The 18,432-nt window shown below is 44.5% G+C and overlaps 1 protein-coding gene across 1 annotated transcript in view; it reads right to left on the bottom strand.

Annotated features, from left to right (window-relative positions):
* The window catches only part of FLT4 (fms related receptor tyrosine kinase 4), a 182,972-nt gene that overhangs the window by 88,060 nt on the left and 76,480 nt on the right, over positions 1–18,432 (bottom strand). The window contains exon 2 of the mRNA XM_075274970.1: positions 15,131–15,227. Within this exon, the coding sequence (XP_075131071.1) occupies positions 15,131–15,227 (97 nt within the window). The remainder of the gene's footprint in view (positions 1–15,130; positions 15,228–18,432) is intronic.

Raw genomic sequence — 18,432 nt, 5'->3', positions numbered from 1 at the left:
CTCAGACTGGTTTCTTGAACATGACAATGAGTTCACTGTACTCCAATGGCCTCCACAGTCACCAGATCTCAATCCAATAGAGCATCTTTGGGATGTGGTGGAACGGGAGATTCGCATCATGGATGTGCAGCCGACAAATCTGCGGCAACTGTGTGATGCCATCATGTCAATATGGACCAAAATCTCTGAGGAATGCTTCCAGCACCTTGTTGAATCTATGCCATGAAGAACTGAGGCAGTTCTGAAGGCAAAAGGGGGTCCAACCCGTTACTAGCATGGTGTACCTAATAAAGTGGCCGGTGAGTGTATAGTGCCATTGTCTGACTGGGAATTCAAAGAATATATTGGGGTTATAAATACCCTCATTTCTTGCTACTGGTATATAGTGCCATTGTCTGACTGGGAATTCAAAGAATATATTGGGGTTACAAATACCCTCATTTCTTGCTACTGCCATATAGTGCCAGTTTCTGACTGGTAATTCAATGAATATATTGGGGTTATAAATACCCTCATTTCTTGCTACTGCCATATAGTGCCAGTTTCTGACTGGTAATTCAAAGAATATATTGGGGTTATAAATACCCTCATTTCTTGCTACTGGTATATAGTGCATTGTCTGACTGGGAATTCAAAGAATATATTGGGGTTACAAATACCCTCATTTCTTGCTACTGGTATATAGTGCCATTGTCTGACTGGTAATTCAAAGAATATATTGGGGTTATAAATACCCTCATTTCTTGCTACTGGTATATAGTTCCATTGTCTGACTGGGAATTCAAAGAATATATTGGGGTTATAAATACCCTCATTTCTTGCTACTGGTATATAGTGCATTGTCTGACTGGGAATTCAAAGAATATATTGGGGTTACAAATACCCTCATTTCTTGCTACTGGTATATAGTGCCATTGTCTGACTGGTAATTCAAAGAATATATTGGGGTTATAAATACCCTCATTTCTTGCTACTGGTATATAGTTCCATTGTCTGACTGGGAATTCAAAGAATATATTGGGGTTATAAATACCCTCATTTCTTGCTACTGGTATATAGTGCCATTGTCTGACTGGGAATTCAAAGAATATATTGGGGTTACAAATACCCTCATTTCTTGCTACTGGTATATAGTGCCATTGTCTGACTGGGAATTCAAAGAATATATTGGGGTTACAAATACCCTCATTTCTTGCTACTGCCATACAGTGCCAGTTTCTGACTGGTAATTCAAAGAATATATTGGGGTTACGTGCACCCACAATTTTTGCTACTGGTATATAGTGCCATTGTCTGACTGGGAATTCAAAGAATATATTGGGGTTACAAATACCCTCATTTCTTGCTACTGGTATATAGTGCCATTGTCTGACTGGGAATTCAAAGAATATATTGGGGTTACAAATACCCTCATTTCTTGCTACTGGTATATAGTGCCATTGTCTGACTGGTAATTCAAAGAATATATTGGGGTTATAAATACCCTCATTTCTTGCTACTGGTATATAGTGCCATTGTCTGACTGGGAATTCAAAGAATATATTGGGGTTATAAATACCCTCATTTCTTGCTACTGGTATATAGTGCCATTGTCTGACTGGGAATTCAAAGAATATATTGGGGTTATAAATACCCTCATTTCTTGCTACTGGTATATAGTGCCATTGTCTGACTGGGAATTCAAAGAATATATTGGGGTTATAAATACCCTCATTTCTTGCTACTGGTATATAGTGCCAGTTTCTGACTGGGAATTCAATGAATATATTGGGGTTATAAATACCCTCATTTCTTGCTACTGGTATATAGTGCCATTGTCTGACTGGGAATTCAAAGAATATATTGGGGTTACAAATACCCTCATTTCTTGCTACTGGTATATAGTGCCAGTTTCTGACTGGGAATTCAAAGAATATATTGGGGTTATAAACACCCTCATTTCTTGCTACTGGTATATAGTGCCATTGTCTGACTGGGAATTCAAAGAATATATTGGGGTTATAAATACCCTCATTTCTTGCTACTGGTATATAGTGCCATTGTCTGACTGGGAATTCAAAGAATATATTGGGGTTACAAATACCCTCATTTCTTGCTACTGGTATATAGTGCCATTGTCTGACTGGGAATTCAAAGAATATATTGGGGTTACAAATACCCTCATTTCTTGCTACTGCCATATAGTGCCAGTTTCTGACTGGTAATTCAATGAATATATTGGGGTTATAAATACCCTCATTTCTTGCTACTGCCATATAGTGCCAGTTTCTGACTGGTAATTCAAAGAATATATTGGGGTTACGTGCACCCACAATTTTTGCTACTGGTATATAGTGCCATTGTCTGACTGGGAATTCAAAGAATATATTGGGGTTACAAATACTCTCGTTTCTTGCTACTGGTATATAGTGCCAGTTTCTGACTGGTAATTCAAAGAATATATTGGGGTTATAAATACCCTCATTTCTTGCTACTGCCATATAGTGCCAGTTTCTGACTGGTAATTCAAAGAATATATTGGGGTTATAAATACCCTCATTTCTTGCTACTGCCATATAGTGCCAGTTTCTGACTGGTAATTCAAAGAATATATTGGGGTTACGTGCACCCACAATTTTTGCTACTGGTATATAGTGCCATTGTCTGACTGGGAATTCAAAGAATATATTGGGGTTACAAATACCCTCATTTCTTGCTACTGGTATATAGTGCCAGTTTCTGACTGGTAATTCAAAGAATATATTGGGGTTATAAATACCCTCATTTCTTGCTACTGGTATATAGTGCCATTGTCTGACTGGGAATTCAAAGAATATATTGGGGTTACAAATACCCTCATTTCTTGCTACTGCCATATAGTGCCAGTTTCTGACTGGTAATTCAAAGAATATATTGGGGTTACGTGCACCCACAATTTTTGCTACTGGTATATAGTGCCAATTTGTAACTGGGAATTCAAAATGCGCAAGGCTCCCGGAAAGGGACGTGGACGAGGCCGTGGGTGAGGTCGGGGGAATAGTTCTGGGGAGCAAGGTAGCAGTGAAGCCACAGGGCGTCCCGTGCCTACTCCTGTGGGGCAGCAAGCATTGCGCCACTCCACAGTGCCAGGGTTGCTTGCCACATTAACTAAACTGCAGGGTACAAACCTTAGTAGGCCCGAGAACCAGGAACAGGTCTTGCAATGGCTGTCAGAGAACGCTTACAGCACATTGTCCAGCAGCCAGTCAGACTCTGCCTCCTCTCCTCCTATTACCCAACAGTCTTGTCCTCCTTCCTCCCAAAATTCCCAAGCTTCACAGAACAATAACCCCAACTGTCCCTGCTCCCCAGAGCTGTTCTCCGCTCCTTTCATTGTCCCTCAACCTGCCCCTCCACGTCACGATTCCACGAACCTAACAGAGGAGCATCTGTGTCCAGATGCTCAAACACTAGAGTCTCCTCCATCTCCGTTCGATTTGGTGGTGGATGACCAGCAACCCACCCTCATCGATGATGATGTGACGCAGTTGCCGTCAGGGCATCCAGTTGACCGGCGCATTGTGCGGGAGGAGGAGATGAGACAGGAGTTGGAAGAGGAAGTGGTGGATGATGAGGACACTGACCCGACCTGGACAGGGGGGATGTCAAGCGGGGAAAGTAGTGTGGATGTTGAGGCAGGTGCAGCACCAAAAAGGGTAGCTAGAGGCAGAGGCAGAGGTCAGCAGCTTAGGCGAAGCCAGGCCACACCCGGAATCTCCCAAGATGTTCCAGTTCGTACCCAGCCCCGAAAAACTCCCACCTCGAGGGCACGTTTCTCGAAGGTGTGGAGTTTTTTCAAGGAATGCGCCGAGGACAGATATAGTGTTGTCTGCACAATTTGCCTCTCGAAATTGATTAGGGGCTCTGAGAAGAGCAACCTGTCCACCACTTCAATGCGCCGTCATTTGGAATCCAAGCACTGGAATCAGTGGCAGACAGCAACGGCAGGACAAAGGCCGCCTGCCGTTCACGCCACTGCCACTGCCTCTGCCACTGCCACTGCTGACTGTGCTGGCGATGCACTCCAGAAGACGAGCCAGGACACCACTTCATCTGCCTCCGCCACTTTGTTGACTTCTTCCTCATCCTCCCCTGTTCCTGTCTTATCTCCTTCTCCTGCACCATCAAAGGCACCATCAGGCGCTTCTTTACAACAACCCACCATCTCTCAGACATTGGAGCGGCGGCAGAAATACACTGCTAACCACCCACACGCGCAAGCCTTGAACGCCAACATCGCTAAACTGCTAGCCCAGGAGATGTTGGCGTTCCGGCTTGTTGAAACTCCCGCCTTCCTGGACCTGATGGCAACTGCGGCACCTCGCTATGCCGTCCCTAGCCGTCACTACTTCTCCCGGTGTGCCGTCCCCGCCTTGCACCAGCACGTGTCACTCAACATCAGGCGGGCCCTTAGTTCCGCGCTTTGCACAAAGGTCCACTTGACCACCGACGCGTGGACAAGTGCATGCGGACAGGGACGCTACATTTCACTGACGGCACACTGGGTGAATGTAGTTGAGGCTGGGACTGCTTCCCAAACTGGCCCGGTGTACCTCGTCTCCCCGCCTAACATTCCTGGCAGGGACACGAGAAGAACACCCCCCTCCTCCTCCTCCTCCACCGCCTCCTCCTCCGCCACCGCCTCCTCCTCCGCCACCGCCTCCTCCTCCGCTGTTAGATTGACCCCAGCTACGAGTTGGAAACGTTGCAGCACTGGCGTTGGTAGACGTCAGCAGGCTGTGCTGAAGCTGATCAGCTTGGGGGACAGACAGCACACTGCCTCCGAGGTGAGGGATGCCCTCCTCGATGAGACGGCAATATGGTTTGAGCCGCTGCACCTGGGCCCAGGCATGGTCGTTTGTGATAACGGCCGGAACCTGGTAGCAGCTCTGGAGCTTGCCGGACTCCAACATGTTCCATGCCTGGCCCACGTCTTCAACCTAGTGGTGCAACGTTTCCTAAAGAGCTACCCCAATGTTCCAGAGCTACTGGTGAAAGTGCGGCGCATGTGCGCCCACTTTCGCAAGTCGACAGTAGCCGCTGCTAGCTTAAAATCTCTCCAGCAACGCCTGCATGTGCCACAACACCGGCTTTTGTGCGACGTCCCCACACGCTGGAACTCAACGTTTCAGATGTTGAATAGAGTGGTTGAGCAGCAGAGACCTTTGATGGAATACCAGCTACAAAACCCTAGGGTGCCACAAAGTCAGCTGCCTCAGTTTCACATCCATGAGTGGCCATGGATGAGAGACCTTTGTGACATCCTACGGGTCTTTGAGGAGTCCACAAGGAGGGTGAGCTCTGAGGATGCGATGGTGAGCCTTACAATCCCGCTCTTGTGTGTTCTGAGAGAATCCCTGATTGACATCAGGGATAACTCAGATCACACAGAGGAGTCAGGGATAGCATCCGATCCGTCACAGCTGGAGAGTAGGTCCACACATCTGTCCACTTCATCGCGTTTAATGGAGGAGGAGGAGGAGGAGGAGGAGGAGGAAGAAGAGTTGTCCGATGATGTGATGGTGATACAGGAGGCTTCCGGGCAATTTCGAATCGTCCCATTGTTGCAGCGCGGATGGGTAGACATGGAGGATGAGGAGGAAATGGAGATTGAACTTTCCGGTGGGGCCAGAGGAGTCATGCCAACTAACACTGTGGCAGACATGGCTGAGTTCATGTTGGGGTGCTTTACAACCGACAAGCGTATTGTCAAAATCATGGAGGACAACCAGTACTGGATCTTTGCTATCCTTGACCCCCGGTATAAAAACAACATCTCGTCTTTTATTCCGGTAGAGGGGAGGGCCAATCGCATCAATGCTTGCCACAGGCAATTGGTGCAGAATATGATGGAGATGTTTCCAGCATGTGACGTTGGCGGCAGGGAGGGCAGTTCCTCCAGTAGGCAACCAAGTTCTCACCGGTCCACACAAACGAGGGGCACACTGTCTAAGGTCTGGGACACCTTGATGGCACCCCCTCGCCAAAGTGCCACCACGGAGGGTCCTAGTGTCACCAGGCGTGAGAAGTATAGGCGCATGTTGCGGGAATACCTTTCCGACCACAGCCCTGTCCTCTCCGACCCCTCTGCGCCCTACACGTATTGGGTGTCGAAGTTGGACCTGTGGCTTGAACTTGCCCTATATGCCTTGGAGGTGCTGTCCTGTCCTGCCGCCAGCGTCCTATCTGAGAGGGTGTTCAGTGCAGCCGGTGGCATCATCACTGACAAGCGCACCCGTCTGTCAGCTGAGAATGCCGACCGGCTCACTTTGATAAAAATGAACCACCACTGGATAGAGCCTTCATTTTTGTGCCCACCTGTGTAAAGCACCCCAACATGAAACTCCATGTCTGTACTCAACCTCTCCAATTCCTCCGCATCCTCATATTCATCCACCATAAGCGTTGCACAATTCTGCTAATACTAGGCTCCCTCCACCCTGATTTCCCCCAACTCTGCTGGTTAGAGGCTCCCTCCACCCTGATTTCCACCAACTCTGCTGGTTAGAGGCTCCCTCCACCCTGCTTTCCCACAACTCTGCTGGTTAGAGGCTTCCTCCACCCTGCTTTCCCACAACTCTGCTGGTTAGAGGCTCCCTCCACCCTGCTTTCCCACAACTCTGCTGGTTAGAGGCTCCCTCCACCCTGATTTCCACCAACTCTGCTGGTTAGAGGCTCCCTCCACCCTGCTTTCCCACAACTCTGCTGGTTAGAGGCTCCCTCCACCCTGATTTCCACCAACTCTGCTGGTTAGAGGCTCCCTCCACCCTGCTTTCCCACAACTCTGCTGGTTAGAGGCTCCCTCCACCATGAATTGGTCCAAACTGGGGTTTTTAGAGGCTCCCTCCACCATGAATTGGTCCAAACTGGGCTGTTTAGAGGCTCCCTCCACCATGAATTGGTCCAAACTGGGGTTTTTAGAGGCTCCCTCCACCATGAATTGGTCCAAACTGGGGTTTTTAGAGGCTCCCTCCACCATGAATTTGCCCAAACTGGGCTGTTTAGAGGCTCCCTCCACCATGAATTGGTCCAAACTTGGCTGGTTAGAGGCTCCCTCCATCATGAATTGGTCCAAACTGGGCTGGTTAGAGGCTCCCTCCACCATGAATTGGTCCAAACTGGGTTTTTTAGAGGCTCCCTCCACCATGAATTGGTCCAAACTGGGTTTTTTAGAGGCTCCCTCCACCATGAATTGGTCCAAACTGGGTTTTTTAGAGGCTCCCTCCACCATGAATTGGTCCAAACTGGGGTTTTTAGAGGCTCCCTCCACCATGAATTGGTCCAAACTGGGGTTTTTAGAGGCTCCCTCCACCATGAATTTGCCCAAACTCTGCTGGTTAGAGGCTCAATCCACCCTGATTTTCAAAACAAATGTTGGTGCCAACCTCAACTTACTACAAGGGCCAAATTCACTGCTGGTGACAAGCTCTCCTCACTGCAAGTGCCAAATACACATGTTTCAAGGTGTTTTCCTACTGTCAGAGAGGTGGTATTGAGTGTGTAAAGTGTGTAGTTGTTAGGCTGTGATGTTGGGGTAATAGAGGGTCTTTGGTGTGTTAGATGCCCCCAGACATGCTTCCCCTGCTGTCCCAGTGTCATTCCAGAGGTGTTGGCATCATTTCCTGGGGTGTCATAGTAGACTTGGTGACCCTCCAGACACGGATTTGGGTTTCCCCCTTAACGAGTATCTGTTCCCCATAGACTATAATGGGGTTCGAAACCCGTTCGAACACACGAACATTGAGCGGCTGTTCGAATCGAATTTCGAACCTCGAACATTTTAGTGTTCGCTCATCTCTAATATATATATATATATATATATATATATATATATATATATATATATATATATATATATATAATTATTTATATAGCACCATTAATTCCTTGGTACTTTACATTTGGGGTTTACATACAGTACACAGAATATGCAGGTAGATAAAATACTAACAGTGATGGGCTGGCACAGTGGGGTAGAGGGCTCTGCCCGTGAGGGCTTACAGTCTATGAGGGAAGGGGGGGGGGTAGAGACAGAAGGAGAGGGGGAGACTGTACACATGGCAGTGCGGTGATAGTGTTATTGGAGGGTGTAGGCCTTCCTGAATAGGTGAGTTTTCAGGGCCTTCTTGAAGCCTGTGATTGTGGGGATCAGTCTTATGTGTCTTAGTAAGGAGTTCCAGAGTATGGGGGATGCACGGGAGAAATCTTGGAGACGGTTGTGTGAGGAGCGGATGAGGGCAGAGCGGAGTAGGAGGTCGGTGGAGGATCTGAGGTTACGTGTGGGCAGGTAGCAGGAGATTAGTTCAGAGATATATGGAGGGGACAGGTTGTGGATCGCTTTGTATGTTAACGTTAGTAGCTTGAACTCAATTCGCTGGGCTATGGGTAGCCAGTGGAGGGACTGGCAGAGGGGAGCAGCCGATGAAGATCGGGGGGGAGAGGTGAATTAAGCGAGCAGCGCAGTTTAAGGTGGACTGGAGGGTGGCGAGGGTGTTTGCTGAGAGTCCATGCAGAAGGGTGTTGCAGTAGTCTAAGCGGGAGATTATGAGGGCCTGGACGAGCATCTTGGTAGTTTCCTGGGTGAGGAAGGAGCGGATTTGATGGATGTTCTTGAGCTGGAGGCGACAGGAGGTGTTGAGGGTTTGAATTTGTGACTTGAAGGATAGGTCAGAGTCCAGGGTTACCCCAAGGCATCGGGCCTGTGGGACAGGGGTAAGTGGGGTTCCGTTAACTTTGATAGATGGGTCGGGTGGAGGGGCCATACGGGATGCGGTGAAGATGATGAACTCTGTTTTCTCCATGTTGAGTTAGAGAAAGCGGGAGGAGAGGAAGGAGGCTACGGCCGCTAAACAATCTGGAACTCTGGCCAGCAGGGAGGTAATGTCTGGTCCAGAGATGTAGATTTGGGTGTTGTCGGAATAACAGTGGTACTGGAAACCATGAGATTCTATGAGTTGGCCCAGGCCAAGGGTGTAGATGGAGAACAGGAGGGGTCCTAGGACGGAGCCCTGGGGGACACCTACAGAGAGAGGGCGCAGTGAGGAGGTAGTGTGTGAGTAGGAGACGCTGAATGTGCGGTTGGTGAGGTATGAGGAGATCCAGGAAAGAGCCCGGTCTGAGATACCAAGGGATGAGAGAATTTCTAACAGGAGGGAGTGGTCAACTGTGTCAAAGGCAGAGGAGAGGTCAAAGAGGAGGAGGACAGAGTAATGGCGCTTGGCTTTGGCGGTTAGCAGGTCATTAGTGACTTTTGTTAGGGCAGTTTCAGTGGAGTGACGGGGTCTGAAGCCTGACTGTAGTCTGTCAAAGAGCAGGTTGGATGAGAGATAGGAGGAGAGTTCGGAGTGGACATGTTGCTCAAGTATTTTTGAGGTGTACGGGAGCAGTGAGATGGGATGACAGTTGGCTGGGGAGGACGGGTCGAGGGACGGCTTCTTAAGTATAGGTGTGACAGTGGCATGTTTGAAGGCGGAGGGGAAGGATCCATTGGCTAGGGATAGGTTGAAGAGATGGCTTAGGGCCGGAGTAATGACTTCAGTGAGCTTGGGGATGAGATGTGACTGGATTGGGTCAAGCGTGCAGGAGGTGAGGTGGGATTTGGAGATTAGGGAGGAGAGATTTTCATCAGTGATGGAGGAGAAACAAGTCAGGGATGAGGAGCAGTAAGTAGTTGGGGGAGTAGGTTGATATATACACACTGTAGATAGACAGATAGATACCATATATAGACAGATAGATGGATAGATAGACCTTAGATAAATAGATAGATAGGTGAAATGTATTGGTGAACATTAGGGAATTTGGATTCCTCCTCACATTTATTTCAATGCGAAGCATACATAGATTTTTTTCCTCTAGCTGAAATTCTCAGGTAGCAGAAAAAATAAGGTTATGCTCCATCCAAAATTTCTGCCTATCTGGTGAAGAACTTGATAATTCTGCAATGGTTTCGGTGACCGATTCTTTTGTATATTGACAAGGTAGAATCTGGTTAATCAGAAAAATTCATTTTCAAATTCCTGAGACTGGATTTTTCAACTTGTACAAATTCTGCCGTGCGAACGTACATTTATGGAGTAGGAGGTAAATGAACAGATTTATATATAGTTTTGTGGAAAAAATTATAACTATATATAGTATACTGTATATTTTTCAGTATTACTTACTCATTTATTCATTCAAATCATGCTCTTTCTGGGGTTAAGAGTCCAGTGGGCGGTCTTTCTCAGAGATTGGGAGCTACCTTTGTATATATGCCCACTGAACTCCCAAGCTCTGAATGAGCAGAGCAATAAATGAATAAAATATAATTTATTTTCAGGCTTTTCTCACAAAACTATAGTATGAATTTTGGAAATGATAAAATTCTGGCTGGCTGAAACCAGCACTTAGGAGGTTATTGTATACATTGAGCTCAAAAATAACACAAAATGCCGGAAGCTTCCTCTTGGGGTTCCTGCAGACCACGAGCATTGACTTTCAAATCTATGACTATGCTCAGGATTTGGAGCTCTGTGTCAGAAAAATTGAGCTGAAACTGCTAAAAAGTTACTAAGAAATTTGAACAAAGTTGTGAATCTAAAATGCGATGATGATAGAGGGAAACATTTATTATAAGGCCCGCTAACACACTGAAAATAGTGTTTGGATCAAAACTAATACAAATCTCCATAAAGATATTTGCCAATACAAAAAAGCCAAACAATACAAAGATTGTTCAGAAAATGTTTCATTCATACGGAAAATATTGAAGGCCTCTTATTTAAGGGATCTCGCTCAATTTGTTTGAGAAGTTCACATAAGCCTTAAAGGTGTCTTCACAGGATATACATTGATGACACTATATGGTATTTCTACCATATCAGATTAATGGTAATCCAAAGGTTGTATCCGATTGAAGTAGCAATGTTGCCAGAAAAATGCTTTGCCTGAAAAGAACCTGCTGCTATCGGTTCCCAGACAGTTCCCTCTATTCCTTATATAAATCACCTTTCCCCACAGGAAGGTGCTTGGGTTATAAGGTTCAAAGGTTCTTAGTATCCAACAAAGGAGTTTGTCTACACAAACATCTGCATGTGAATTTTTATCTGAACCTACTCCATGTGTCCTGACCTCTGACTGTTTTCTGTATTTGAACCTGTGCTACCTGCCCTAATCTTTGCCTGTGTACTGTGATGCACAAACTCCACCTGCCTTGACTTCAAAGTATCCTCTTACCACGTCCCTGCCATTCACCATCTGGGCCTGTTGTCTTCGAACTGAGACTCCTACTAAGTTAGTGACCTGGCGGTTCCTCACAGTGAAGACCAGATCCCCATATGGGGATTAAAAGTGAAAACCAGGAACCACTTAGACAGGAGTCTAAGGAGTAGCCCCAAGCTAATTCAGATTTCCATTAAGTTGGTAATAAGATGTTGAATATTATTATTATTTAATAGAATTAAAGATTCATTTGCCATGCTGAGGAGTCTCGAAGAATCACTGTCTATAGATTAATGGTATTGAACCCAAAACCCTGTGCTAGTGTAATATGGCATGGCGTAATCTTGTGCCTTTGTCACCATGTATAAGATTGCAGATATTGCAGGTGTCCATAGTAGGGAATAGACTCTGCATTACAGATCACTTTCACAATATGGCATTACATATGAGCCCATGATTCACTGTTTTACAGACACCTATTAAATTTGGCCGGTAAACGCTTGTACATGTCTATATATAATTTCCAATGTTCTGTAACCAGAGCGATGTTTATACTGAAATCTAAGCTTGTGTTCTGCATGATGACAATGGAGATTTGATACTACCTGCCTCCACCAATAATAATAAAATATACGAGAACATTGTAACTGTGATTTGTTACCATTCTCATTGTTCACGGTAATTTCACTTGATGTATCCATGGCCTGATTTATAATTATACATATCATATTTTACTTAGTCACCATTGTTCTGTACTTGGTCTCCTGAACAATTTGTTAAACAGTCCTAAATCTAATAAAAAAATAAGACCCCCAAGCAATTCTTTTTGTGAAATATATTGTATTTTATGTAGCCTTCTCTTAGTTATGGTTTCATAAGTATATGATAAGATACTGAGGGACAACCATGGCCTGACCACCACTATGGCACCTAAGGTGGTCATGGTTGTCATTGTGATTCTAAAAGCCATTGAATGACTTGTATAAAACAAATTGTATAAATTGATGCATTGTGACCCCTTTTCTCCTCTGTACTGTTATGATCATATCTGCATTCTGGTTATTACCCCATAACACAAGGCAAGAATGCTTTAAGGGGTTATTCAAGAATTAGAAAACATACCTTATTCTCAGAAAGTGACATCACAATTACTGCCATGCCATTTTTTTTTACTCCCCTTGTATTGTGACATCATACTATCATAACACAGTAGCGGGACCACCTCCACTATTAGCCATCACCATCACAGTGGTGGTCTCACTATCACAGAGGACCCACTGCTGCCATTGATTTTAACAGCCGAAGTTGCTCTTCTGTGATAGCAGGACCACCACTGATAATAGTAGCAGTGGTCCCGCTATCATCTATACATAGTGGACATTTTAGTTTGTTCAAGACAATTCCCTAATTGTTCGGTTTCACCTTCAGCCAGATTGTTACGAACCGATCGCTCATCTCTAGGCAGGAGTTACTTCCTGTTCACCTCAATAAGTGAGTAGCTAGCGTTAGAGGGATAGGTTTAGTTTCTTGCAGAGCACCTTCAGCTCTGCCACCAGACCCCAGCCTCACAGAACTAAGACTTCATAACCCTGTTGTTTATAGAACACTTCCATTGCAGACCTGTGCAGAAACTTGGGTAATCCTGGCTGAGACATACCCTGAATTTCCCAAAAGTGGTTGGAAGGGAAGACTACACCCTCGGGATGTCCTCAGATCACCATGGTGGAAAGGGTCAAAAGGGTGAAGAGAATAGTCACTCCTGCCTATATATATATGTAAAGGGCCCTAAACATGGATCCTACAACATTAAGTGCCTCCATGTTGCTCTGTAATAGAGATGATCGAGTAGGTATTCGAAATACTTGTACTTGGTCGAATACCACGTGGTAAACGCAGTAAAAATTCGATTCCCCTCCCACCTTCCCTGGCGTATTTTTTACACCAATAACTATGCAGGGGAGGTGGGACAGGAACTAGGACAACGTAGTAGAGATTAGCGAGTAGTGAAATAATCGAACATTCAATTCGAGTAGACCTCAATATTCGACATTCGATCGAATACTACTCGCTCATCTCTACTCTGTAACTGGATGATTTCTGCCAAGTAAACTAAGCTGCGAGCTCTGCTGGTTTCCACTGCCATCCTGTCTCCTGTGTCTTTAGTCTCCCACAAATTCAAGGGAACCATAAAACAGCATTAGGGTTGGTTCACACTAGCGCTTGTATTCCGTCCGCATGGAGACCCCACCGGGCAGAATACCAACGCTAATGCAAGTGCTGTGCAGTTAAGCACACGGAGCCCATAGACTATAATAGTCAATGGGCTCCGTGTGCTTAACTGCACAGCGCTTGCATTAGCATTGGTATTCCGTTTGGGGCGGACTCCTTGCAGACGGAATACAAGCGCTAGTGTGAACCAACCCTTACACGAGACAAAAAGCAGGGAGTGGCACCAAAATCCACTGTGAGTAGCGAGACTGCCATCTTGGGCCTCCTCATTTTCCACATTGCTAGCCCTGGCCTACCGCATGATGAAATAGCTGTTTAATTGAATTATTATTACCAGGGTATTTTCATTAATATGTGTCAGATGTAATAAATCACTTCTTAGTATTTATCACTGACTGTAATTGAAACTGGCGCTGCCTGCGTGCCACGTCTGTGCCGGGAACAGCTCCCTAGTGCTCAGACCTACCCCGATTTCACTTTTATGGCATATCCTGTTATTTATCTATTAAGCCTTTCAAGATTCTCTGAAGGAGCTAAACTAACATTGTCTGAATATCCTTTATGGGATTGAATGAAATTCCAATGATAATTATTGCATTCCTGGGCTGTAGACTAGCTGGGGTGTGTTACTCTTCAGCCGGCAGTGGAGTCATCCAGTGTGAACCTCATGGCTTTAGGCTCTTTGCTGTGTCTGCTTATTAAAATAGTTTGTATAGACGTGTAATGGTGTTGTTTGGTTTACATGAAAGACATATAATGTGCTGTACACATATAGTATAATGGCCACAGGTGGAAACCATTATCGAACTGTGGATGAAATGTAGCGACGCGCCCTCTGTAAGTGTACAGTACGGTTACATGAGCACTACTTGGCCATTGGATCAAACTCAGAGTTTGACATGGAGTGATCTCAACCACATTCTGAAGGACTACAGGACTAAAGAGTGATGGCGTAAAAGATGTGGCCTCCGGCGGCTATAGAGGATGCAAATGTAGATTGAAACTAAACCCAAAGGTTTATACTTTTAATGGGTCTCCATAATTAAAAAAATAAACAAAACAGGTAATTATAAGTTATTTTTTCTTTAACTTAACACATTCTTTGCTCTTCTTAAATGTAATTGAAAAAAATCTGGACAATCCCTACAGCCAAAGCACATAGGACTTTATCATGATATGTAGTTAGGAAAAAATTATTAATATAGGTGATTGAGTCAGGCCCCAACCAATCTGCTGATAGTAACATCTTTTGTGTTGGCAGAAACAATGGAAACACTCTTGAAGGTAAAAAACGCAACTTTTTTTGTTGCAGATTTTGCTGCAGTTTTTTGAGCCAAATTCAGGAGTGGATTGAGCAGAAGGGAGAAGTATAAGAGATTCCTATAAATGTTCCATTCCTTCACTGGCCATTCTTGGCTTTGGCTCAAAAAACTGCAGCAAAATCTGCAACAAAAAAAGCTGCGGTTCTACAACGTGGGGCCTTAGTCTCAAGATGCATTTTTAATAGATTTGCCTTTTTAGCTGTGATTCCCTAGAGTAGAATGCAGACATAAAGATACCATATAGCAGCACACGGAGTGCCTATGGAACAGAGGACATAGCCCCGATCCTTGGACAATGAGCTTTACGGATTGAAATTCTGACTATTTTGTAGGCTGCCTCTCCACCAATATCCTCTTACCTGCAGGTGATAACTAGTGAGTCATTGGTGTTGATCACAAGTTCGTCTGCGGAGATGTCCAGAACAGGCGGGGTCATAGAATATCCACTCACCAGATCTAAAAAAGCCAAAAAACAAAAGAGAATACGGTTAAATAAACAGATCTCTCAAATCCGGGCTCTTGTTTCACATTTCAGATTAATTCTTCTAATTGAACACGAAGTCTTCGCCATTTAGCCGGAGTAACTACCCCCCAACTCCCATCTGTGTCAACATATTTAAGAAAGTTAAACAAAGTCCTGTTCATATTTAGGCAGAAATCCTGGGGAATGTTTCATGTCAAAAGCCCTCTGTGGCCCAGGCCCTGGACTTCAGAATGAATGTGGATCCTGGAGCTAATGACTCTTGTTAGAACACAGCCTATGTAGATGGGTGCGAGGGGCGGGGGAGGGAAGCGTTTCATCCATCACATCTGATTGCAGTACTTAGAACGAGAGTAATTTACTCGTCTTCTAATTAAAACATCCCAGCCATTGTTTTTATTGCTTTCCCAAGTCTTCTTTGAAAATGTGTCGTTTATTGTGATTTTGGCTAAATGAAGCAAAGAAAAACTTTCAACACCAACGCTTATTTCTTTTGATGAAAAGCAGAACCATAAAGTAAATTTATGATGTAGTTCCATGAAAAGGGCCAAATCTGAGTCTATGTACCTGCTGCTTCACATATTAGAAGTTAAACATTGAGGAGCCTCAAATGTAGGATCATCTATGGGGGCCGAACCAGTTTTAGGCAAGGCGACCACAGTCCCCCTAAAATATATCTATTAAAAAGTTATAAGGAGATGATAAGAAAGTTCCCTAATATATTGGATACTGTAAAAGTGCCCATAAACATTAATGAAGGCCAAACCTGTCGATTTTCCACCTTTGTCCCCAGTGGTTGATGCTGTGGGAAAGAAAGATCAGGATGTTGAATTTTGACATAGCCATTCCTCAAGTTCTCAGAAGGATACACCATCACTAGAGGTATCATTCTTATTCCACACTCTTCATTCACAGCCATATCTATAGGGGGTAAGGAGGAACAGCTGCTGGCTCAACAAGTAGAGTGTATGGCCTGCTCAAGTGTTGGTTCTATAGAGAGTACCATGTTAAACTGCGATACCTAGGGTTCACAAGAAGAAAGGATTCTTGGGGAATAACTGGAGTCCTCTACTGGAGAAGGGTTGTATGTAACCTATGTATGACCACTTTTAATCTCATCATAAAGTTATTGTATAATTTCACTTGGATGAATTTGAAGGACCAAAAATGGTAACAGAGCCACTATAGATCCCATAACCAAGTGATCTACTCCATTGATAACATCACAAGTTGTCTTCCATTGGACGACATGTTGGAGAAGACCCCACAGTCAAGTGGATGGCATTCTGATGAGCAGAAACTAGCCATACATATCTGGTGAGATATAGTCTGTAATTTATTTGTTAGTTATTAGGATAGACAGCAATTAGAGCTGAGCGAGTAGTATTCGATTGAGTAGGTATTCGAAATACTCGGTCTCGGTCGAATACCACACAGTACACGCCTTTCCATTTACCGCGTGGTATTCGACGGAGTATGAGTATTTTGAATACCGTAGTATTCGATCGAATACCTACTTGATCGAATACTACTCTGTCAGCTCTAACAGCAATATTATTAATATGGCCATCAGAATGGCTCCATCCATGCTTTGTCTGTATTGCATACACACCCCAAAGAAAAATTCTGTTAAATATGCCAGAAACTATGGGGCAGATACTGGTTTCTCATACACCAGTCGTAATAAAAGCCTTGATTTTCACCAGAGGCTGCTGAATTATCAAGAGGATCCGTCCTCTAAATAAATGAGGTGCATGGCTGGGCGTCAGAATAACAGTCTATGCCAGTCTGGTGTAGAATTCCTACATAACTCATGCCAAAAAAATGGCACACTTTACAATAAAAATGTCAGTGAGCTGCGAGGATATGTTCACACATTCAGGATTTATCATAGACAGATCTGTTGAGTATTTTTCAAGGAACTCAAGGGGCTGACACATTCTCCGCTTTTCCAATGAATTCAAGGGGGTTTCTGGGATATATGTATTGATGACATAATCTTAGGACAGATCATCAATATGTGATTCCAATATGTGACCCCCACCGATCAGCTGCTCAAGGCATAAGTGGCTCTTATACTTTACAGGACATGATGTCTGTTTGTCACGTGGACAGGACCCAAATACTACAGTCTCTTGAAAGTGATGATCGGTGGGGGTTCTAGGTATTGATCCTAAGGATAGGTCATCAATATGTAACTCTTTGGAAACCCCTTTCAAAGTAATAAAAGAAACACGAGGCACTGGAGCAAGTTGCAGAACGTTTTATCTGATACATGAGACTCCTAATTTTCTATATGATTACGCCTGTATTAGGAGTTATGGAACTGAATATGGAGGCTCCAGCGAGACTTGGAGAGACTTACAATCTAGATGCCATTATGGCAGATGATGTACATAGAAAATGTAGCTATAATGAGTAAAATAAACATATTCCGGGCATGAATAGCTACAGAAAATCCCAAGAAGGGGTTCTACAGACTCGCGCAGAGGACAAGGTGCCAGATTCACAAAGTAGATTTATGACGTTAGGTATGGAAATGTGGGGCTTGGCAGCAGTTTTAATGGAAATCCCATATTTAGTGCCCATGCCACACACTGTCAGGCACAGGGTTAAGGCTTTATTTAATGCAGCTGCTTTCTGCGCAGTATCTCGGCATGCACGTAACCAAAGTCTTGCCTTATATGCAACAAAAAAGGGAAAGTTACAGACACCTCATTCCTGTTACCAAGAGTCTGACACTTGTGAAATTAAAGAACTTGTCATTGACTAGTTAATGGTGGTGGCACCGGATATTGTGCCAAAAGGGTGACCTCATTTTATGGCATTGAATATTAAGAAAAAGAGAAAAAGCGCCTAATTGATGGTTTGGATTACATGCAAATTGCCTGGCAGTAACAACGGTGAAGCTAATGGAGATTAATGAGGTTTTACATCTCAGTCCGTCCCCCTCCCGAAACATGGTGTCGTTTTGTTGGCTAGATCCAGAGCGATGTGAAAGAAATGGAGATTGTAAAATTGTAAAGGGTACAGAGGGGATCAACTGGGTCTGATGTCATAAAAATACATTATATATAGGCTGAACGAGGATTATATGGTCATGATCACAAAGGTCACACTGGCCCACATTTAGGGAGCCTTCACACGGAGTAAACGCGCGTGTATTTTTGCAAAATACAC

Source organism: Leptodactylus fuscus, chromosome 5 (assembly GCF_031893055.1).
Source record: "Leptodactylus fuscus isolate aLepFus1 chromosome 5, aLepFus1.hap2, whole genome shotgun sequence".
NCBI lineage: Eukaryota > Metazoa > Chordata > Amphibia > Anura > Leptodactylidae > Leptodactylus > Leptodactylus fuscus.
The sequence above is the reverse complement of the archived record's forward strand: the minus strand, read 5'-3'. Positions and strand labels throughout refer to the sequence as shown.